This window comes from Onthophagus taurus, chromosome 7, assembly GCF_036711975.1.
Source record: "Onthophagus taurus isolate NC chromosome 7, IU_Otau_3.0, whole genome shotgun sequence".
Taxonomy (NCBI): domain Eukaryota; kingdom Metazoa; phylum Arthropoda; class Insecta; order Coleoptera; family Scarabaeidae; genus Onthophagus; species Onthophagus taurus.
In genome coordinates, this window is record NC_091972.1 from 24,596,559 (window position 1) to 24,620,538 (window position 23,980).

A 23,980-nucleotide genomic window follows, 5' to 3' on the forward strand; every position below is an offset into this window, starting at 1 on the left:
TAGTTACTTGAAAACCACGCACAAACTGCTATGCAGTTTAGTGGTATGCCAGTAACAGATTTTTTTTGCTACATATTTTAAATAATAATATTTGTTTCTTTTCTCTCTGATCTTGCTTTATTTCAATTAACTTTTACTTATTTAAAAATTTTGTGTTATATTTAATTTTTGGTTATTTGTAAATAAAGTTATTATTATTAAAAATAAAAGAAAAAAAATTTTAACATATTTATTTTATAGTAAAAATATACAGGGTGATTCACATAAGAACCGACACAGAGCAGGGACATGTAGAGGACAATAAATTAAGATGATTTAACGTAACTTACCTCTATACTAAGTTGTACACCTGAGGAGTTATAGGCCTTCATAGTTGGCTCTTAAATTTTTAAAAAGTTCAATATCTTCGTAATACATTAAGCTAGAAAAACCAAATTTGGTATACGTTATGAGTGTACCAAGGGTAGCATTTCAAAGGGTTGATTAAAGGTGATGGTACCCTAAATTTTGACAGATTTTTTTAATCTTTTGGCGGATTTAATACATTACTACTTCATTTCATGTGGAATTTAATTCTAAAACTTTTCTTATTCTTATTATTTTTTAAAAAACTTCGTCGTTTTCATAGAAAACTTAAATAACTAAACCTACGTATTTCGTAATGTTGCTTAAAATAAGCGAAAATTCAGTAGTCGGCTATGAAATTGTACGTCAAACTTGACAAATAGGTTATAAAGTTATTTGACGACAAGGTTTTATAAATGAATTTTCGATGATTTTAAGTAGCATTAAAGAAATTCGTGTCTTTAGTTATTTGAGTTTTTTATGAAAACGACAATGTTTTTAAAAAATAATAAGAGTAAAAAAAGTTTTAGAATTAAATTCCACATGAAATCAGGTAATAATGTGTTAAATCCACCAAAAGGTTAAAAAAATCTGTTAAAATTTAGGGGACCATCACCCGTAATCAACCCTTTCAAATGCCTCAATTGGTCTCAACTTGCTACCAATTAATACCCTCGGTACACTCATAACGTATACCAAATTTGGTTTTTCTAACTTAATGTATTACGAAGATATTCAATGTTTTAAAAATTTAAGACCTAACTTTGAAGGCCTATAACTCCTCAGTAGTACAACTTAGTATAGAGATAAGTTGTGTTAAATCGTCTTAATTTATTATCCTCTACATGTCCCTGTTCTATGTCGGTTCTTATGTGAATCACCTGTATATAAATAATTCAGCATTCCAAAATAAATAAAAATTTTAGTTAATTAAATTAAAGATATATTCTAAAGTAAATCACAGGATAATTATTAATTTTAGTATATATGAATATATTTATATAAAAATTAATTGTAACTATTTAATCTAAGAATCTCTACTAGGAGTAGGTTATAAAAATATTGTGTCATTAAACCGGTTAAAACCGGTAACCGAAATTATTTATTTCGTTTTCAATCATGAACGAAAAATAAAAATTTCGTTTTTGTTTCCGTTTTCGTTCTTATAAATTATTCGGTTAATTTCGTTCTTTCGTTCTCGTTTTCGTTCCGTTCTTAGTCCCTGGTTTAATGGTTAAGATGCTTTTCAGCAACAGGTAAAAAGTATGATTAGTTTGTAACCATCTGCACACCCAATTAAAAATAATTGTAACTATTTCATAAACGTTTTAGAACATTTTTATTTATGAAACCAAATACATTTATGTAAAAATTCAAGGTTTAGAACCAATTAAAGCTAAAACATTCTTATCATAGAAATAAGTCCCACTTTCATCGTGTTGTACACATTCTTCAATTTTCTTTAAGAAATCCTCAATGTAACTCGGTCGAATATCTTCAGGAACGTGTTTTAGAATGTTATTTGCTGCAAGTACTGTTGCTAAAAAGTAGTATGGATTAAATTGAGTTATTTAATTATTTTTTCCGTCGACCGTGTATTTATATGATTTATAAATGTATACAAAATCATTCATTAATGACACCTATTAATAAACGATTTTCTATTAATAAACGATTTTAAGAAAGTCCGACCGAACTAATATAGTAGTCAATTTAATAAATATTCTCCAATGAAATTTGTAATACCGACCTAACCGACCACTATATCTATTCGGTAAGACTACAAAAATAAATTATGACACATTAAAAGTGAGGTTATTTTGCCAGTGACAGAATTGGGAGATTTTTCAACGATAGATTTTCTCTATTTTGTTGAAAAGACGGTCAACGGAAAAATATTGTAACTAACTCGTATATTAAAATGCGATTAATTATCTCAATAATTAACGCGTTCGCTTCGCTTCGCTCGCTCACGCGTTAAAATATGTCGATAATTAATCGCCTTCATTAATAGACTTGTTGGTTAAATAACTATTGTGATACTACCAGATAAACTCTTGAATGATGGATAAACAGATTTAAGTTTATTCACTTCAGCAATATCAATAACAAATCCAGCGTTTTCAAATAAACTTTTAATTGTTTCAAAGGGATTTTCTCCGAAATCTGTGAATAATTCTGGAGATTCAGCCATATATTTAGACCAACGTGGATCTTTCTCAGCTCTTTGTAGTTTCGTAGTCATTGGGAATGGGTGCGGAGGGAGAACCATTACAACAAAAACTTGTCCATTTGATTTTAGCATTTTAAATAAATTCTCAGTCCATCTAAAAATAGTGTTGAAATAATTTAAAATTAAAAAGAATGTTTATACCTTTCTGGGTTTGGTACCAAATGTAGTGTATAGAACGATATGATATGACCAAATCTATTTTCATATTTTTTCCATAATCCATCCTCAGCAATATCTATAGTTGTAAAAGATAATTTAGGTTTCTTATGAAGTTCATTTGCTATTTCTATAGCTGACGATGCCACATCCGATCCGATTAATTCTTTTAAGTGAGGTTCCACCAACGGATAAACAACTTCAAAAGTAATTTCGCCGCTTGCGCAACCTACCTCTAACACATCTTCCGGGTTATCTGACCATTTAAAATAATTTTTATATTTAGTTATTAGTTCAACAGCATCTCGAATGGTGTTTTTGTTGTGTTTTGAAAATTCAGCCGGATTATCCATTTTGTTTAAAGAACTGTAACAAGAGTAAAAACTTCAGTTAGATTGTTTTATTTTAAAGAATGTTTACTATTCTAAATGGCGGTTTTAATTAAGTTTAATTAACCCATTTAGGACCATAGTTGCGTTAACGCAACGTTCGCAAATTGATTTTTTTTTAATATTTAAAAGCATTGATTTTTTATCAGAAAAATACTATTCGTTTAAGAAGGATTTGAGCACACCTATGCAGTTTTATGTCATAGATAATTCAACTTTCAAGCGTAAATATAAATTAACAAAAATGGTGACATTTTTAGCATATGGCTTTAAAAACATTGTAAAAAGGAACACTTATTATATATTTTTTTTAATCTTGAATGTTTTTCATATACAGCATTCTTCATAGAACAAGAATGTGGATGAATAGCTAACTATTTTTACAAAATTTAGTTTCCAAATGACTTTGATGTTGAACATTGCGATAACGCAACATTGGGACCTAGCACCTACCAGTAGGTATACATATGAATTGCATTCGTAAACTTGTCTGAAGTTGTTTTTGTGACTGCAAATATGTAGTTGGTTAGGCTGCATTCAATCGTTTATTAATTAAATAAAAATTACTATCTATAATAAAAAGAAACAATATAATATATATGTTAATTATGTTTTTGTAATTCGCGACGGTAATGAAAGCTATAACAGTGCTCAAACGGGTGCTGTAATGAGACTCTTTACAGCATCCGATGCTGTAATGAGATTTTAGTAACATTTTATGAAACCAGTTCAAGTTGGTGACATTGGGTCATTAATTTTTCTAGTTGTCAATATGACAATGTTTGTCTATGGATGTTTAAACACGTTGATGAACACAATGATGAGGACATTGAACTCTGAGCAATTTTTTTTGACAGTTTCTAATAGTCAATTCAATTTTCTAATTTCAAGTGTTACGATGTTACCAACTGCTACATACCTATTTCCCTATATTGTCAAAATTTATTTTATTTTTGAGAAAAAAAAAGGTTAAAAACGCGAATTACAAAAAATAGCATAAAAAACACGTTTCATAAGACTTAAAGCACTCATTCATTAAAAAAACTCGTGGCTTGGCCGCTCGTTTTCCAACTTGAATTCGTGTCTTACTTGTTTTTTAATATACTATTATTCAACGAGTTGGGTTTCATTTACTCTCCAAATTACGACAAAATTGAGAATATTATTGCTAGTAATAAATAAAACATTTAAATAAATATTTTATTGAATTTAGATGTTATTGTTTACGCAAATATAATTTTTGACAAAAAAAAGTTCACTACGTACAGGTGTCCCAATTTCGATGTCCACATAGGCTATCTCCGAAACTAAAAGAGATAGAAAAAAAAGTAGCTTACATGTCATGATCTCGTTTTTCGAGAAAATGTTAATGCCGAAAACTCCGAACAGCTATCGTCTTTTGTTTTCGCCCTATCGGCAAAAACTGAAAATTTTGCGAAAACGACAATCGCGAATATCTCACTTATTATCAAAGATGGAGTATTATAAATAAAACATTATATGGGCAACTTTTTACGAACAATTCAGTGGCGTAGGTAGAATTTTTTTCCCATCTTTCATTTTCGAGATTTGAGACATAACTTTATTTTTTTAAATGGAAACCATAGTTGGCTATGACCTAAAATAATTTGTTATTTTCTTCTGATAACAAATATATATAGTTTGTGGGGTATATTTCTTATAGTTATTGAATAATTAACATAAATTCATTTTGTTCTATCTAAAACTAATGTATGTATTTAAAAGTTAATGTTGCTATGGTGATAACCATACATACTATGATGGAACATAATGTATCAAATAATTGCCAAAGTTTGTATTTAAAAATTCGATAACAACTCTGGCATTATGAGCTGGTATGATGCACCAGCATGTTAGGTGTCAAAGTATAACAAAACTAAATAAAACTTTACAATGAACTTCGAAAATTATGAAAATGTAACATGATGGAATGCTATATGTATGTATTTAAAACTTAATGTTGTTATGGTGATAACAATGGCACGATGGAAAACATTGGATACGTTCAGCAGGTGTCAACAGTTGAATTAAATCAGTCAGCTAGTTGTATGAGCTTTAATACAGCGGAACGAAATCGGCTGAACAAGCAATTGAGAATTAGCAGTTCAGCATAACCTAAAACTATGGCCAACAATAATATTTTTGAAAATTTTGTGTTATTACAAGAGATAATAGATGATGATGTTGATTTTAAGGCTCATTTCATTTTATACAGTTCTGCCAGTTTTCAAAATTAAAGGGGAGAAACAAAAAGTATACATATTTTTCTTTCATATTTGGGAGCAGCGGTTTTTGGGTCAGACGTCTTGTTCAATTTCTCTGCAAGATGTTGATGGATTTATCGCAAGTGAAGCCAACACATTGACTTCATCCTCTTGCAGGCCATTTTGGTATGTTTTTGCACGTGGTTTGGGGATGGACCAAAAATCTATTAAATTTTCTGCTAACCGGCTGAAGGTTCTTACGTGCGGTTGTCTTCTTTCCGGATAACTTGTGAAACATAATTCCGCGGCTAACGTCGCATTCTTATCTGATAACATATAGCATTCCATCATGTTACATTTTCATAATTTTCGAAGTTCATTGTAAAGTTTTATTTAGTTTTGTTATACTTTGACACCTAACATGCTGGTGCATCATACCAGCTCATAATGCCAGAGTTGTTATCGAATTTTTAAATACAAACTTTGGCAATTATTTGATACATTATGTTCCATCATAGTATGTGTGGTTATCACCATAGCAACATTAACTTTTAAATACATACATTAGTTTTAGATAGAACAAAATGAATTTATGTTAATTATTATTCAATAACCATAAGAAATATACCCCACAAACTATATATATTTGTTATCAGAAGAAAATAACAAATTATTTTAGGTCATAGCCAACTATGGTTTCCATTTAAAAAAATAAAGTTATGTCTCAAATCTCGAAAACCAAAGATGGGAAAAAAATTCTACCTACGCCACTGACTTCTTCGTAAAAAGTTGCCCATATAATGTTTTATTTATAATACTCCATCTTTGATAATAAGTGAGATATTCGCGATTGTCGTTTTCGCAAAATTTTCAGTTTTTGCCGATAGGGCGAAAACAAAAGACGATAGCTGTTCGGAGTGTTCGGCATTAGCATTTTCTCTAAAAACGAGATCATGACATGTAAGCTACTTTTTTTCTATCTCTTTTAGTTTCGGAGATAGCCTATGCGGACATCGAAATTGGGACACCCTGTACATATAATATTATAATTTTTGTAATAAGTGTGGAAAAGTGAGAACATCACAATATTATGACTCAAGAACATTTTATGATGGTATGTACAATAGTATGTACATATTTATAGTGGTGTAAATATGTATGCGTCAGGGTATATTTGCGACTTTAGAGTAGAGTCAAATATCAATATAATCCTACAAGGCCTTTAATGCTGAAAAAACTTGAAGCAATTTTTGAAGATCTTGATCTCAACGAAATAATTGATATTTGTTATGTTTCATACGAAGTTGACAATTTGACCAATGAGGAAGATATTGATGAAGAAACTATCGGTGGAATATAAGATTTGCCATCTGATATTGTCGGAACATTTGAAACACTATTACCAGGAAAAAAATGGTGGTGGCCGTTATTTATAAATGTTAGACTTATAAATGCTTGAAAAATGCACAAGCAAACAATATAATGACAAACCAATTTCTCAGTTGGATTTTAGATGGGAACTTGTATGAAGCCTTATTAGAGTCAACAACAATTAAGATACACCATAGAACGTGGTTCCACAATTTTTGTAACTTCAACCTCCAGATTGGATAATGTGCTACACATAATTAAAAAAACAATGAAAAGTGGAGACGACGCTGCAGGGTATATCAGAGCACCATAGTATTTATGTGCATCAAATGTAAATTTCCATTTACTATGGAGTTAGTCCCAATGTTGCGTTAACGCAACGTTCAACAAATCTACCAAAATGTATTATGTTGTATGTTATATTTTAAAGATTGTTTCTAAAGACCCAAATAAACGCTCATTGACAAAAAAATTTGAATTTTTTCAATTATTTCTATCACTGGTCCTTAATGGGTTAAGTGACTGGTTACTGACAAACGAGTCAATTTAAATCTGTCTGTAGGAATATTAACAATAATTATTTCCTTTCATGTTAAAAATAATTGCGTACATAATTCTAGTATACATATAGGTATACATTATAAAGTTCTGATGTAAAGTATTATAGGGGTTGGTTTTTTCAGCCCCTTGTAATAACATTTTCGGGTTATAATAATCGTAAAAATAATCGTTAAAAAATATCATTTTATTAGCAACAGTTATCTGCTGTTTATTAAATAAAAACAATTATTTCCCCTAACTTTAGAGTGCTGTAACTTGGTGGGGAAGGCATTTTGAACAAACAGTTATATGAAAGACACCACTTAATTTTTGCTGAAAAATCACTCCTTGCAATCTTTCGCGTCAATTTAGAAACATCTTGTATACTTAATCCTTTTTTTAATATACATATAAAAAGTAATAGTTAAAGTTACATTTGTTTTAAATGTAACTAAATAACATCAGAATGTGTAAGAACATTGATAGTGGTTTTAATAGTTTAACCACTGTCAATAATAAAAATTCACAAAATTTTGAATTTAATATTTTAGACTAAAGACCATATTTTTAATGTTTCATTTTTATTTATTATTTTAATAATAATAATATTAATAATATTATAATAATATACAGACAGAATATTAAAATAATAATTAGATCTAAAAAGTATAATAAAATTAGATAACGAAACAAACATAATCGAGTGTGTTCTTATCTATATATCTAACGATGCAGATAAAGCTCACGATTATTGAGTTAATTACATTTATAAATGTTCAACTTATACATATATTCAATGTTATTTGAGAACTATTTACTTACAGTTTTAAAGTTTTTTTTTCAATGTACTATTTTGTGGAAGGCGCGGTCATGAACTGCCTCAAGGTTACTAAATATACAGAGACAGAGCGTACTTTGAACTTCAATAAGGCACGTGGTCAATTCACCCGCGCATACTCTTCTAGTTTAAATTAAAAATAATTGTGAGAAATTAATTGTGTCATTGTGTAATATATTTGTAATAGGTATATAAAATAAATCCACAACAAATAAAATATATAAAATTTAATATCAAGTATACCGGGTGTCCCATCGGTTGGGGTATAGGCTTTTTGACTGTACCACAACTGAAAATTACAAAATTTATGGTTTTATTTTTTAACGATTCTTATATCATATGATGTGGGAGTCATAGTAAAGTAAATTTACACTAAAAAAATTGCGATTTATTCAATATTTACGACAAAAATTACGAAAAATGAAACGGCAGATAAATTTATGGTACCGTCGATCGAGACTAATGATGGGTAAACACTCGGTAAATATTCTTTCTGTAAATACCCTGAAAATATACCTGGTATTTACCCAAAATGGGAATATACTCAGGTAAATAAATTCCAAAGACTGATTCTTAAAATAAATGTATTTTTCATGAAAACCAAACATATTCGGTAGCAAAAACGTATTCTTATCAAAAACATTTTATGTCTGAAGTCAAAGTAACTGTTACAAAATTATTTCGAAACCTTGTTTGCATTTTGCAAAATCTCGCAGAAGAAGTGGAAAAAGCACAAAGAAAACGAAGAAACGTATACGCAGTCCTACTGGACATGGAGAAGGTCTACGATAGGACGTGGAGAGAGATTTTTCACTTCTGCACAAAGTGAAAAATAGGCACGCCGGCCTACCTACAACAGATGATTGCATCATTTCTAGGACACAGAAGATTCCGAATAAGGATAGAAGATGAGCTATTAACTAGAGAGGTGGCGGCAGAGGGGTTACCACAAGGATCCCCACTATCTCCCATCCTATATAACAACGGTGGCCAAACTGTGGCTAGCGAGCCGCATGCGGCTCTATGAATGATTATTTGTGGCTCTCGATAAATGTACTCGGGGTCCTTTTTTTTTTTTAGTATATAAAATATAATTTCTCTAAAAAAATTGTTTTTAATACCCCCTGCTATATAATGTGATGGCATACGACATTCCCAGAAACACAGGAGGAAAGATCCTACAGTACGCAAACGACATTGCGATAATAACAGAAGGGATAAGCTATTGGCACGCGATGACAAAGACAGAACAGGCAACAGAAAACATAATAACATGGGCCAAGAAATGGAAGATGAAAATAAACACAGGAAAAACCGAGGTAGCAATATTAGGTAGAAAATACGTAGAAGAAAAAGCAGAATCGGAGACACCGTAGTAAAGACGGAAAACGACAGCACCTACCTAGGAATAACATTCAACAAAAGGAACAACTTTTGTCATCGCCAGAAAGGCTCTCGCCAATAAAACATACGGGAGACTTTACCATCTAATCAACAAGGAATACCTAGAAAATGAAGAGAGCAGATCACATACGGAATGGAAATTTGGACAGCGAGAAATAAGAAAATCGGGAAAGAACTATAAGGAAACGTTATGAGAAAACTAAAACAAGCAGGAGAATATGACAGGAAAACAAAAAATACGAAAGGAACTAAACAGGATACCCATATGGGAAAAGGCAGAAACACGAAGACAGAAAATGGAGGAAGCTAGGAACAACCAATAAGGTCAAAAAGATTACCAAATAAAATTGGAAAAAGCAACAAATTTACATAGAAGTCTGATAATTAGCAGAAAAGTCAGAAGAATAAAAAAAAAGATGAATTCGTTTGTAGTTGCCTTTGTCCGTTCCCCCGTTTCTGTTACTTTAGAATTGGTTAATTTTCAATTATGGACAATAAAAGTAGAGTGGGCTTTTTCCAGCCCTCTCTGTTTCCAGCCTATTCCCTTGCTTGCTATGTATCCAAAAATATGCAAAATGTCTGTACTGTGGCCGCTGAAGACATTGGGGCTGATAAAATCCTAACAGCAACCTTACTCAGATTGGAGTGTTTGATTGATGTGTTTACTACACTGGTCCATAACAATCTTTTTGCCCACAACCCATCATTTGATTTATAATTTGCCAAACCTGCCATTACATCCATGTGCATTAACTGGCGTAGGTTGTGTATAAACTCCATTGCGTCTATTTCCTCCGAAGGTGACAAACTGCTTCCTTTACAACAAGAATTCAATAGTGCAGCGGCAAGATGACTCGGACTTGTAGCAAATTCCTTGCGATTAAATACCTTTTGAGTTATTACATCTTCCTCTTCCTCAGATGTGTAAAAATTTTAAATGCTACGTATAATTTTTAGTTCTATTTCAGAGAGTGCACTTTGTGGATCATCGGAGTGTTTGATTCTAGGGTAGTTATTAGTGAAACAATAGGATCCAGAATGTCACGAATTTGTTGTACTTGCGCTCTCCCTTTTCGTGAACAACTAATGTTTGAAGACTGATTTTGTTGGATATTAAGCTTTCAATGCAGTAGAGATGGCTTTCCCAGCGCGTTTTATATGGTAGTTTCAAACTAACTTTACACTCCTTCGTTTTGCTTATTTCCACAAATAGTAAAGATACGATTTAGGATCGTTTTATTACATTAACTATGTGCGCAATTGCTCGCTTAGACAGCTTGCAAAATGCTCAAGTCAGTCCGCTTTGGATCCCGGACTCTTTTTTTCGAGAGCATACTAGGTCCTAGTTCGAAAGTAATCCATCTGTGGTTGAAGTCCCTAGATTATCATAGTACCGCGGTTCATGAAGCCTGTGAGAACATAGCTGGGTTATCCATATTTCAACTGTAAATCACTTTCAAATGATTTATGTTTAAAATAAGCTGATTGGCGCAACAGAGAAACTCTTAGCGTGTGTTTTCGCAATTACGGCAAGTTTTGTATTATCAATAATGATTAGATAAGATTTTAAGTTCAGTAAGGCCTTATAACTAATGCTAAACCTGGGCCAAGTAAAGCTAACTTTGTCGTTGATTTGTTAAAGCTACGCTGAGAGAAATGGATTGTACTATGCACTAAAAATATACTAAATACTAATACTAATATAAAATACTAAATATAATGAATATAATACAATGAATTACTGCATGTATACAATGAATTGCTGCATGTATAATATTTTTTCTATAATACGATTCGTACAATCTCTCAGTGTATGGTCCCTTTTATCTTGTATACCATTCCTTTCTTCAAAACGAGTTACCACCAATTTCATGGCGATTTAAAATTGCCATGTTCCATTATGGTTCCATTGCAAAGTCATACTGCTAACGTCAGCTTAAAATAAATCAATTTCAAACGTCAATTCGATTTGTGACTTACCAATTCAAAATACTGCTTTTTAAAACGATTCTTCTGAATCGAACTTTTTCGAAAAATATAACTTAAACAAATATAATGCATAAACGCCAAACAACAATAACATTATTAACCGATTAGCTGTTAAAAAATCCTTCTTAAATTTAAATTAACTTTCACAACACCTTAAAATAGGCAACCATTTTACAAATGATTGTTCAAATTACACGGTGTACTGGCCCGCGTACTGGTATTTTGATAATTTTGGTATAAGAAAACCTCTCAACCGATTTTAACTAACAGTATAATATTCGAAACCTTAGTTCTTGGTCAATACGAAAGTGGGAATGCCCGATTCGAAATCTCTTTCGAATTTCACTAAAAAACCAAAATTTTGCAAAAGTACACAAAGATACACAAAAATGCCCTTTTTTAGGTGATCATAACTCGTAAACAATGTATTCAACTATCAAGATCTATACGTCATTCAATTCGCCAATGTTTCTTTTATCGAAATCACTAAATTCCCGATCTCAATTCTTTCCTGTGAACGTTGTATAGGCCTCGGAATGACACCGTGTTCGGCTCCTTGTTTAGACACATATGAATGCCCGAAAGTGTAGCCCACAATAAGCAAAAGATAATTCAGATTAAATCGACTACAACTAAAGAATCTATCTGAAAATGTCGTCTACGTTCTTAATATATTTAGACAAAGAGTTTGACTCATCAATTTATTGTTCTGCTATGTTGTAACACAGTTGGAATCACTCACAATGATATAAGTTAAAAATTTGGAACTATTTGGATTTAACATTTTAAATACATCTGCTATATGATACCATTTTTTAAGAAATTTAACTTTATACTTTATTATACATCGTACTTACAATTCTTTTTAGTATTATAAACATAAAAATATAATGATTTCTCGATAAAATAATCACATTCAGACGGCTGTTGAATTGTTAAGATGCTTTTCAACAACAGGTAAAAAATATGTTTAGTTTGTAACCATCTGTCATCACAACCAATTTCTAAAACATCTTCCAAAGATGACCGATTGAGTAAACTTTTATATTTAGATAAAAATTCTTTAGAAAAGGTAATTAATTAACGTGAATAACAGTGTTGTAATTATTATGGGAAACTAAAACCGGATCTTGCATATAAAAAAATTAATATTTATTTGGTTATTTCTTTGCATCTCAATTTTCATATAATTGAAATAAAACTATATATATTTATAGATGGATGTTTTTTTTAATTTTCAGCTCTACCGGTTTCGATCATTGCATTCAATCATCTTCGGGAGCCACGTCATTAAACATATTTTTAAAAAACATATCTTGTTTATTATTTAAGCTATTATCTTCTTGATCTTGATTACTTACTTCTTCTTTTCTTTGTTACCTTGTTATTTACTCAATAAGCTTTCCTTGTACCACTATACGCCATAAACAAGATATGTTTTTTAAAAATATGTTTAATGACGTGGCTCCTGAAGATGATTGAATGTAACGATCGAAACCGGTAGAGCTGAAAATTAAAAAAGCTATCCATCTATAAATACATTATTTCAATTGTATATAAAAAATGGCTTAAACGTTTCGTTAATTTGAATTTAGGTTATTTAATACAAAAATAATTGTAACTAGTTCATAAACGATTTTAGAACATTTTTATTTATAAAACCAAATAAATTTATGTAAAAATTCAAGGTTTAGAAACAATTAAAGCTAAAACATTCTTATCATAGAAATAAGTCCCATTTTCATCGTGTTGTACACATTCTTCAATTTTCTTTAAGAAATCCTCAATGTAACTCGGTCGAATATCCTCAGGAACATGTTTTTGAATGTTATTTATCGCAAGTACTGTTGCTAAAAAGTAGTATGGATTAAATTGAGTTATTAAATTATTTTTGTGATACTACCAGATAAACTCTTGAATGTTGGATAAACAGATTTAAGTTTATTCACTTCAGCAATGTCAATAACAAATCCAGCGTTTTCAAATAAACTTTTAATTGTTTCAAAGGGATTCTCCCCGAAATCTGTGAATAATTCTGGAGATTCAGCCATATATTTAGACCAACGTGGATCGTTTTCAGCTCTTTGTAGTTTTGTAGCCATTGGGAATGGGTGCGGAGGGAGAACCATTACAACAAAAACTTGTCCATTTGATTTTAACATTTTAAATAAATTCTCAGTCCATCTAAAAATAGTGTTGAAATAATTTGAAATTAAAAAGAATTTTTATACTTTTCTGGGTTTGGTACCAAATGTAGTGTATAGAACGATATGATATGACCAAATCTATTTTCGTATTTTTTCCATAATCCCTCCTCAGCAATATCTATAGTTGTAAAAGATAACTTAGGTTTCTTATGAAGTTCATTTGCTACTTCTATAGCTGACGATGCCACATCCGATCCGATTAATTCTTTTAAGTGAGGTTCAACTAACGGATACACAACTTCAAAAGTAATTTCTCCGTTTGCACAACCTACCTCTAACATATCTTCCGGGTTATCTGACCATTTAAAATAATTTTTATATTTAGTTATTAGTTCAACAGCATCTCGAATGGTGTTTTTGTTGTGTTTTGAAAATTCAGCTGGATTATCCATTTTGTTTAAAGAACTGTAACAAGAGTAAAAACTTCAGTTAGATTGTTTTATTTTAAAGAATGTTTACTATTCTAAATGATCGGTTTAATTAAGTTTAATTAAGTGACTCGTTACTGACAAACGAGTCAATTTAATTCTGTCTGTAAGAATATTAACAATAATTATTTACTTTCATGTTAAAAATGATTGCGTACATAATTATAGTATACAGCTTTACATTAAAAAGTTTTGATGCAAAGTATTATAGGGGTTGATTTTTCAGCCCTTTGTAATAACATTTTCGGCTTATAAAAATCGTCAAAAGGTATCATTTTATTAGTAATAGTTATCTGCCAAATTTCATTCTTCTAAATTCCTCCATGGTGGATTTATTAAATAAAAACAATTTTTCCCCTAACTTTAGAGTGCTGTACTCGGTGGAGAAGAGGTTTTGAAGAAACAGTTATATGAAAGACCAAAAATCACTCCTTGAAATCTTTCGCATCAATTTGAAAATTTTGAAAATATTGATGGGATGGTTTGACGAAAACGAAAATATTTGATATATTGACTATAAATGTTGACAGCCTAAGGGAGAGATTGACAATCCTAAAATAGACAATTGATATATTCTATAATAGCAACACAAGCTTTTTGACGGTATAACATCTTTGACTGCCAGCGCAATTTAGAAGCATTTACAGTTTGTCAATCTTTATTGGCCATATTGACAATATTTTATTGACAATATATGTATATTGATCGTGTGAAGGGCGCTTAACTAAATAACATCAGAATGTGTAAGAACATTGATAGTGGTTTTAATAGTTTAACGACTATCAATAATAAAAATTATTTAAATTTTGAATTTAATATTTTAGACCATATTTTTGATGTTACATTTTTATTTATTATTTTAATAATAATAATATTTCTATGGAAACAATATACAGTGTGTTAATTAATTATCGTACCCGACAAAGTATGCAACCAATATCACAGATTGATATAACAACGCGACGAAAGTTTTTCTAAAAACGATGGCGACAATTTATTAACTTTAGAAGCCTTTTAAAAAATATTTAGATATATTTTAATAATTAAAGGAATATTTTAACATGTTCGCGCAAGCATGCATCACCGGTGGGTCACACTCGATTGTCCCATCTCACTGAACGTCAATTTGCTTATTGATTTACCGCTTAAAGCAACCGCTAGAAACAACGATAGTTCCGATAGTTCGTTAGTTTAAAATTATCCAAGCTACCACCAAGGTTTATATATTAAAGGTTGTCTAAGTACCTATGCTGCAATACTTTGATTTAGTTTGTGGGCGCGGGGCAAGAGCAGGAGTGTTTCGTGACGTAAGCGATCACGGATTGCGCACGCAACCTCATAGCCATGTGGTGCTCCGTGCATTTGTTTAATTTGAATTGCTTGGCGGTATTATTTTCCACATGTGACGTAATGCGCAGTATGGTTGCGTACGAATCTAGACAACCTCTTATATATAAACCTTGAGCTACCACTACATATTGAGATATGCAGCCAATATTACACAGGTAACCCACGTGTTACGATAATTAATTAACACAGTGTATATCACATACAGACAGAATATTAAAATAATAACTAAATTTAAAAAATACAATAAAATTAGATAACGCCACAAACATAATCGAGTATGTTCTTATCTATGTACACATATCTAAGGATATAGATAAAGCTCACTATTATTGAGTTAATCTCATTTATAAATGCTCAACTTACATATTCAATGTTGTTTTAGAACTATATACTTACAGTTTAAAATTTTTTTTAATGTACTTTGGGGAAGCCGCGGTCATAAACTGCCTCAAGGTTACTAAATATACAGAGACAGAGCCGACAGAGCGTACTTTGAACTTCAATAAGGCACGTGACTAATTCACCCGCGCACTCTTCTTGTTTAAATTAAAAATAATTGCGAGAAATGAATTGTGTCATTGTGTAATATATATGTAATAGGTATATAAAATAAATCTACAACAAATAAAATATATAAAATTTAATATCAAGTATACCGGGTGTCTTATCGCTTGTGGCTTTTTAACTACGGCTTTTGAAGATAGAAATTCCAAATTCGATATGTATTAAGCATTGTGGTCTTATATATAATCTAGAGTGCGTATGCTGTTGTCCCCACCACGCCTAAAATGAAGCCAGAAAGGTCGCCATGTTAGATGTACCAACTTAGCGGAAAATTCGAAATTCTTATTTATACTTTTGCAAGAATTTACATTATTATAAACTGGAAATACAGAAAATAATAACCAAAACAAAACACATTAATTTTTTATTGATAAATAATTATTAATTATATAATATTTTAAAAGAACTTAATAATTTTTAACAATATCCCTTATAATTAACATAAACTAAGAAGAAAATATTTAAAACAATTCTGATTGATCACGTTAAACTTGCTTATAAATAATTGTTAGTTTATTTTAAAAGAACTGAACATTCCTTAATAATAAACTTTACTTGAATTTCAATTGTTAATTTCAAGTTATGTAACCAGAAACATTTTATGGGCTGTTGTAAATAATCTTCCAACCTACCAAATTATAAAAAAATATATGTGACACAAAAAGAATTCGAATACCTTCAACAATTTTAATAGAAATAACAATATTTTTATGAGATTATGAGAATTGTGAGGTTACAATTGTAGATAGAGACTTGAAACTATAGCTAAGTTCAGGTCGGTACATCCAACATGTCTGCCTTTCTGACTACCGCCACCACCACCACATACGCACTCTAGATTATATATAAGAACTCAATGGTATTAAGCCACCCAACTTGGCCAGGTGGTGATCATGTCAAATAAATTTTTTATTGCATGATTTGCAAATAATTTGCAGAAATGTAAAAAATTATGAAAATTTATGGTTTTATTTTTTTTTTCACATTTTTTATATGATGTGGGAGTCATAGTAAAGTAAATTCACACTAAAAATTTGCGATTTGTTCAATATTTACGACAAAAATTAAGAAAAATTAAATGGCAGTTAAATTTATGGTACCGTGGACCGAGACTAGTGATGGGTAAACAGCCGGTAAATATTTTTTTTGTAAATACCCTGGAAATATACCTGGTATTTACCCAAAATGGGAATATACTCGGGTAAATAAATTCCAAAGATTGACTCTTAAAATAAATGTATTTTTCATGAAAAAAGGTAACAAAAACGTATTCTTATCAAAAAAATTTTAAGTCTGAAGTCAAAATAACTGCTACAAAATTATTTCGAAACCTTGTTTGCATTTTCAACCTAGAGTTCTTCGCCGGAGTCGGATAACCTGTTAATGACAGGCTCAGGCGCAGTCGTCACTTCATCTTCTGTGCTTCCTTCGATGGGTTCATTTACTACGTAGAAGAAAATAAAATAATACCAGAATACCAGTACGGTTTCAGAAAAGAGAGCGGGGCGGTTATGCAAGCGAAAAATCTCGCAGATGAAGTGGAAAAAGCACAGAGAAAACGAAGAAACGTATACGCGTCCTACTGGACATGGAGAAAGCCTACGAGGACGTAGAGAGTGGGACTCCTGCACAACGTGGGAAACATAGGCACGCCAGAATACCTACAACAGATGATTGCATCATTTCTAGAAGACAGAAGCTTCCGAATAAGGATAGAAGATGAGCTATAAACTAGAAAGGTGGCGGCAGAGCGGTGACACGGACATTGCGATAATAACACAACGGATAGGCTATTGGCACGCGATGACAAAATCAGAAAAGGCTACTGATAACATAATAACATGGAAATGAAACACAACCAGAAGGAAGGATACCTTTACACGTTAAGGACAGGAATAACAGAAAACGGGAGACCTGGGTTTGAGTCCCGACACTGCTAATTTTTCCTTTCTGTTATTCCTGTCTTTAACGTGTAAAGGTATCCTTCCTTCTGGGTGTGTTTCCTTTATATGTTACATACACGTTTATATTAATTCCAATTATTATATAATAACATGGGCCAAGAAATGGAAGATGAAAATATACACAGGAAAAACCGAGGTAACAAGATTAGCTGGTAGAAAATACGCAGAAGAAAAAATCAGAATCGGAGACACCATAGTAAAAATGAAAAACGACATCACCTACCTAGGAATAACATTCAATAAAAGGAACAACTTTAAAAGGCACGCGAAAACCAGAAAGGCTCTCGCCAATAAAACATACTAGACTTTACCATCTAATCAACAAGGAATACCTAGAAAAAGAAGAGAGAAGCAGATTGATAACGAAGACAGTAGAACCGTAGATCACATACGGAATGGAAATTTGGACAGCGAAAAATGAGAAAATCGGGAAACAACTATAAGGAAACATTATGAGAAAACTAAAACAAGCAGGAGAATACAACAGGAAAACAAAAAATGACACAATACGAATGGAACCAAACAGGATACCCATATAGGAAAAGGCAGAAACACAAAGAGAGAAAATGAAGGAAACTAGGAACAACCTATAAGGTCAAAAAGATTACTAAATAAAAAGCAACTAATTCATATAGAAGTCTGAAAATTAGTGGAAAAGTCAGAAGAATAAAAAGAAAAAGATGGGTTCGTTTGTAGTTGCCTTTGTTTGTTCTTTCGTTTGTATTACTTCAGAATTGTTTAATTTCAAATTATGGGCAATAAAAGCAGCCCTCCAGCCCTCTTTGTTTCCGGCCTATTCCTTTTCTTGCTATATATCCATGAAAATGTTGAATGTCCGTTCTGTGGCCACTGAAGACATTGGGGCTGATAAAATCCTAACAGCAACCTAACTCAGATTCCAATAATCCAATAATCTTTTTGAACCCACAATCCATCATTTGATTTATAATTTGCCAAATTTGCCATTACATCCAAGTGCATTAACTGGGGTAGGTTATGTATAAACTCCATTGCGTCTATTTCCTCCGACGGTGACAAACTGCTTCCTTTAGAATAAGGATTCAGTAGTGCAGCGGCAACATGAATTGACTTGTAGCAAATTCCTTGCGATTAAATACCTTTTGAGTTATTACATCTTCCTCTTCCTAGGGTAGTTATTAGTGAAACAATAGGATCCAGAATATCACGAATTTGTTGTACTTGCGCTCAGAAAGCGTCATCTTGTAAACGAGGTTTTATATCTTTATCCAACGACGTTGCCTTTTAGTGAACAACTAAAGTTTGAAGACTTACTTTGTTGAATATTAAGCTTTCCATGCAGTAGAGATGGCTTCCCCAGCGCGTTTTACATGGTAGTTTCAAACTAACTTTACATTCCTTCGTTTTGATTATTTCTACAAATAGAAAAGATAAGATATAGGATCGTTTTATTGCATTAACTATGTGTGTAGTGTCTGTTATTAACTTCTGTATAGGTGGAAAATTTAAGATATCGTTGCACAGAAGATGAAGAGTATGAGCCATGCAATCCAGTGGTACGATATTGTCTCCGATTGCCACAAGGAACTTTTCGGTTCGCGTTTTGATATCACAAACTTTACTATGTTACTATGTTTACAGCTGTTTCGGTTGCTGATCAATTATGCTTTTCATATCCACATATTCTGTATCCAAAAAAGTTCTGGATAATTTCTTTCTGATTGGCAAGATATATATCGGGTTAAGCATTTTAAAAAATTTCTACCACAGTGGGTATCCAACCATAGATAACCATAATAATAGGAGAACCAGTTGCATATATGGCAGGAGCCAGCGTTTTATGCATTTTATCCTGTTTATAAAATTGATATTACTAAAAAGCGCGTTTTCATTAACCTGTAATATGTCAGTAAAGTATTCCATGGTTCTGGATCTAGATTACGGTTCACAAGGGCTATCAGCTGTTGGTTCCCGGGCAGATGGAGATGCAACATCATTTGAAGCGGTAGTGGACTCTTTCATAGATGTAATTCGTTGCGAAATGGTGGTTGAATCCGCCTTTTAATTTCCACTGGGCACTTAACACATTGGTTAATATGTGTATCGTCATTTTATTGGTGTTTGCGAAATATTCCTCGTCATTTTTAACATTTTTGCAAGTTATTCGCAAAACGTGAAATAAAAAATTTATTTGACATGATCACCACCTGGTCAAGTACAGTGGCATAATACATATCAAATTTGGAGTTTCTATTTTGAAATTTAGACGTCATAAATGCCTATACCACAACCGATGGGACACCCGGTATATTATTTTAAAACCTTATTTTAAACCTTAAACGTAAAAAACGTTGGAGCAATCAATCTTTACGTATCTCATAAACTAATCGAGATATCGTTATGAAATAAAAAGCAATTTAAAGTGAATTTATTTAGTATTTAAAACTTTGAAGATCATTTCTTGGAATCTTCAAACTTCCAACTTACGGTTTTTTGAATGCAAGCTTCCATAATCTTTAATATAAATAGTAGGGTAATTAATCGTTACATATCTCAAAAACTAATTGAGATGTTGTTGTGCAATAAATAGCCATTTAAAGCAAATTTATTTAGTATTTAATATTTTGAAGATCATTTCTTGGAATCTTTAAATTTCGTAGTTAAGTTTTTTTTTGTCCGCAAATTTGACAACCTGAAACATAATTGTTATGTAATAAATTATTATGTATCTCAAATACTAATTGAGATATCGTTATGAAATAAAAAGCAATTTATAGCAAATTTATTTAGTATTTAATGGTTTCATGGATTTAATGATCTTTAAATCATATCTTAGAATGTTAATATGAGTTTTTCCATTATAATATCAACACAATTGTTGTCTTATTATAATTATAAATAATAATAACTAAGGTTTAGTTACTAAAAATACAAGCACATCAAATGTAAATTCATAAGATCCGTCTATATTATACGTGACATGCTGAAGTAATTTCGTTAAGAAATCGTTTATGTAATCATCGTGTAATTCCTTCGGCAGATGATTTAAAATATGATTAGCTGATATCCACGTATCTATAAAATAAATATGTTAATTTTAGTTGTCGTTAAAACCTCATTCCTTACTTTTAAAATCAGCAATATTTTTAAATAATACTTTTTTAGGTTCGATGTCGATAAGATTAATTAAAAATCCGGCTTGATTAAAAATTTCTTTGACTCTTTCTAAAGGTTTAGGTCCGAAATCGTAAAAGACATCACGTACATTTTGCATGTATTCCGACCATGGTTTTGATTGATCATTTCGTTGTTCTGATGTAACCAAATTACAAAAATTTGGATAACTGACAATTATGTGTCCAAACATTTGACCGTTTGGCTTTAACATTTTATATAAGTTTGTTGACCATCTGAAATAATAAATCCAAAATAATAAAACTAAATAAAGATTAAAATTAATGTACTCACAATTCTGGTTTATGGGCAACGTGGAGAACGTGAAATGCAAAAATACGATGAAATTTCTCAATGTATTGATCGCATTCACCTTGGTTAGTAATATCCAATGTTTCAAACGATAAATTGGGGTTGTTATTAATTTTGTTAGCATGATCAATTGCTGATTGAGAAATATCGCTACCGGTTAAGTGATGAAGGTGGTCCTTAACGATGGGGTAAAGAACATGTTTGGTAATACATCCATTTGCACAGCCAACCTCTAAAATATCTTCCGATTTCGTCCAATTAAATAATTTTTCATATTTTATTAGGAATTCGTTTGCGTGGACCACCGTATTGTAATTGCTATCAGAAAATAAAACGGAATCATACATCCTTGTCACAATTTATTCCAAAATAAAACCAAAACTTTTTTTTTAATTATATGAAAGACAAATACATTACATGTTTACGTTATTAAATTCACTCTGATACTATAGTTATTAGTGATTATGGTAGATAATGTAAAGTAGCGGTGCTTCTGTTATCAGTTTATCACTTTACAAAACAATGCAATTATATTATGTAATCATATCTAATAAAATATTTCATTTACCAACGCCACTTTTGTGTTATTTCATACATTAACCCCCATAACACAACTTTTAGTAGAAAAACTGATTATACAAGTCAATTTAAATAATTAATATCTAAACATAAGTACGAAGGCTTTCACGGCCGGTGTGAATTAAACTAAAATTAGAACTAAAACTAGAACTAACACTAAAAATTTTCGGGTTTTGTCGTGCGTCTTTTAATAAAAGGTTTGATGTTTCGGATGCCATGTTGCAACCTTTTTCAAAAACTGGTTCGAAGTGTCACTTTCACTATTTTATTTTAATTAGTTATAATAAATTAATTTAATATGGGCAAATAACGTCTTTAAAATGTTAAAATCCAACGGACAATTATTTGTTTCGATAGTTACAAGTTTTCAAATATATTCAAAATTTACCATGTTATTTTGTAGATTATGGTTCAAAACCAACAGAAACAGTAAGTAATATTCTGAGGAAAGCTGGATTTCTTATCATCAAAATTGATTTGCATATCTACGGTTATGTTTCCATATAAAATAAAGAAGAATATAAGAAGTAAGTAGACTTGTAATGAAGGTTAAAATTGCTTTTATTACAGTTTTTACAGATGTGTTTATAAGCGCTAATCCTTTCTTAAAATATGTACCAGATGAAATGCAAGAAACCTATCTGGATGATTATATGAGTAAAATTTCAAAAGAACTAACCTTTGAAAATGGAATATATTCATTTCGATTAGATATAATTACAGTATTAGCTACTAAAAATGTTTTGGGTATTTAATAAAAACAGCTGTTAAATACTATAAAAAACAATCACATCTTCTATTTTAACGTTGGTTAATATTCGTTACAAACTTATAATTTACAATTAACAATAGTACTTAACGAACAACCAACTTCACTCGAAGTGATACCAACCTAAAACTTGTGTGATGCTCCGTTTCAGGTTGAAATAATATTAATTGTAGAGCATCAGCCGCAAGCTACCTCAGCCTAATTGGATCATACAAAATCACACATTTCGTATTTTATTTAAAACCGAGCCGTTCGCGGCCGTGGCCTCACAATGTGATGACCACTTTTAGGTTGATATAATTTTAATCACTGAGCCTCGGTCGCAAGCGACCTCGGCTTAATTAGTCTAAAAATCTACAACTTCTGCTTTTGAAGCCGACGCAACTTGTTGCTTAGGCGTTACGTTACAATATGACGACCAGTACATTTTTTACTGCAACCAAAGCCGATGCCGCTTCCGGCCGAAGTGCAGCAATGTGATTAGTTTCGGGTTGATATAATCTTGAGCGGCCTTCACACGATCAGTATATATTGTCAGTAAAATATTGTCAATATGGCCAATAAACATTGACAAACTGTAATTGCCTCAGACTACCAATATTTATTGACGATCTACTTAGTTTTGTGCTGGCAGTCAAGGATGTTATACAGTCAAAAAACTTTTGCGGAAGAAAAAAAAAATTCTGAATGTTGCTCTGTGTATCTTCTGTCATCATGTACTGCTGCTGGCAGCTGTAGAAGGCGGTGGTGACAGTGTCACTGAATAATACTGATTTTGGTGGTACAGATGATTACTACAAACAGCATTACGATGCAATGTACCGAGCTCACCTTCAAGTAAAATATCGTTGATGATTTTTTCTGCCCAAAGTCGTTGATCATGTTTCAGTTTACTTAACTTGAATGTCCAACTTTTGGCAACTACATCTAGCTTTGGCTGTTGACAAGCATTGATGTTGCTATAGACGACTGGGTAAGTAACTTCTGGCTCTTCCAACTCGTCACAATAAACCATTTCAGTACCTCTAATCTAAAAAAAATATTTGTAATATTAATTGTAATATTACTCAATACGTTAGAGCTTTTTCAGGTTCCACTATTCGTAGAGATTTGAAATTTTGGTAGCATGGGTTGTTCATTCGGAAGTTTCGATCTAAAATATTT

The 23,980-nt window shown here is 31.4% G+C and overlaps 2 protein-coding genes and 1 long non-coding RNA gene across 5 annotated transcripts; 1 reads left to right on the top strand and 2 right to left on the bottom strand.

Moving 5' to 3' along the window:
• Window positions 1-1,667: 1,667 nt before the first annotated feature.
• Window positions 1,668-16,139, bottom strand: LOC111415254 (juvenile hormone acid O-methyltransferase-like). 3 transcript variants are annotated; one of them, XM_071197449.1, is made up of 4 exons: window positions 15,872-15,995; window positions 2,720-3,100; window positions 2,392-2,672; window positions 1,668-1,885 (listed from the first exon to the last, which is right to left on the bottom strand). In XM_071197449.1, the coding sequence occupies exons 1-4, from the start codon at window positions 15,913-15,915 to the stop codon at window positions 1,719-1,721; spliced, it is 873 nt and encodes a 290-aa protein (XP_071053550.1). In that variant the 5' UTR covers window positions 15,916-15,995; the 3' UTR covers window positions 1,668-1,718. The 3 variants fall into 3 exon arrangements, with proteins under 3 accessions (XP_071053550.1, XP_022902603.1, XP_022902591.1); XM_023046835.2 differs by lacking the exon at window positions 15,872-15,995 and adding an exon at window positions 8,082-8,187; XM_023046823.2 differs by lacking the exons at window positions 1,668-1,885; window positions 2,392-2,672; window positions 2,720-3,100 and adding exons at window positions 13,122-13,340; window positions 13,394-13,674; window positions 13,722-14,102 and having other exon boundaries at window positions 15,872-16,139.
• LOC139430431 (uncharacterized) lies at window positions 15,344-23,034 on the top strand. The gene is made up of 3 exons (XR_011640927.1): window positions 15,344-15,630; window positions 22,451-22,574; window positions 22,627-23,034. It is a non-coding gene; the product is annotated as an uncharacterized lncRNA (long non-coding RNA).
• On the bottom strand, window positions 20,759-22,579 carry LOC111415261 (juvenile hormone acid O-methyltransferase-like). Its single transcript, XM_023046844.2, has 3 exons — window positions 21,451-22,579; window positions 21,109-21,392; window positions 20,759-21,057 (listed from the first exon to the last, which is right to left on the bottom strand). The coding sequence occupies exons 1-3, from the start codon at window positions 21,813-21,815 to the stop codon at window positions 20,891-20,893; spliced, it is 816 nt and encodes a 271-aa protein (XP_022902612.1). The 5' UTR covers window positions 21,816-22,579; the 3' UTR covers window positions 20,759-20,890.
• Window positions 23,035-23,980: the final 946 nt, after the last annotated feature.

Coding starts and splice junctions, on each gene's coding strand:
- LOC111415254 (XM_071197449.1), bottom strand. CDS start 15,915: ATGACCGCGGCTTCCCCAAAGTACATTAAAAAAAATTTTAAACT. Junction 3,101..15,871: donor ATTAAAAAAAATTTTAAACT/GTAAGTATATAG, acceptor CTCTTGTTACAG/TTCTTTAAACAAAATGGATA. Junction 1,886..2,391: donor ATCATTCAAGAGTTTATCTG/GTAGTATCACAA, acceptor ACTACTTTTTAG/CAACAGTACTTGCAGCAAAT.
- LOC111415261 (XM_023046844.2), bottom strand. CDS start 21,815: ATGTATGATTCCGTTTTATTTTCTGATAGCAATTACAATACGGTGGTC. Junction 21,393..21,450: donor GTTGCCCATAAACCAGAATT/GTGAGTACATTA, acceptor TTATTATTTCAG/ATGGTCAACAAACTTATATA. Junction 21,058..21,108: donor AAATATTGCTGATTTTAAAA/GTAAGGAATGAG, acceptor TTTATTTTATAG/ATACGTGGATATCAGCTAAT.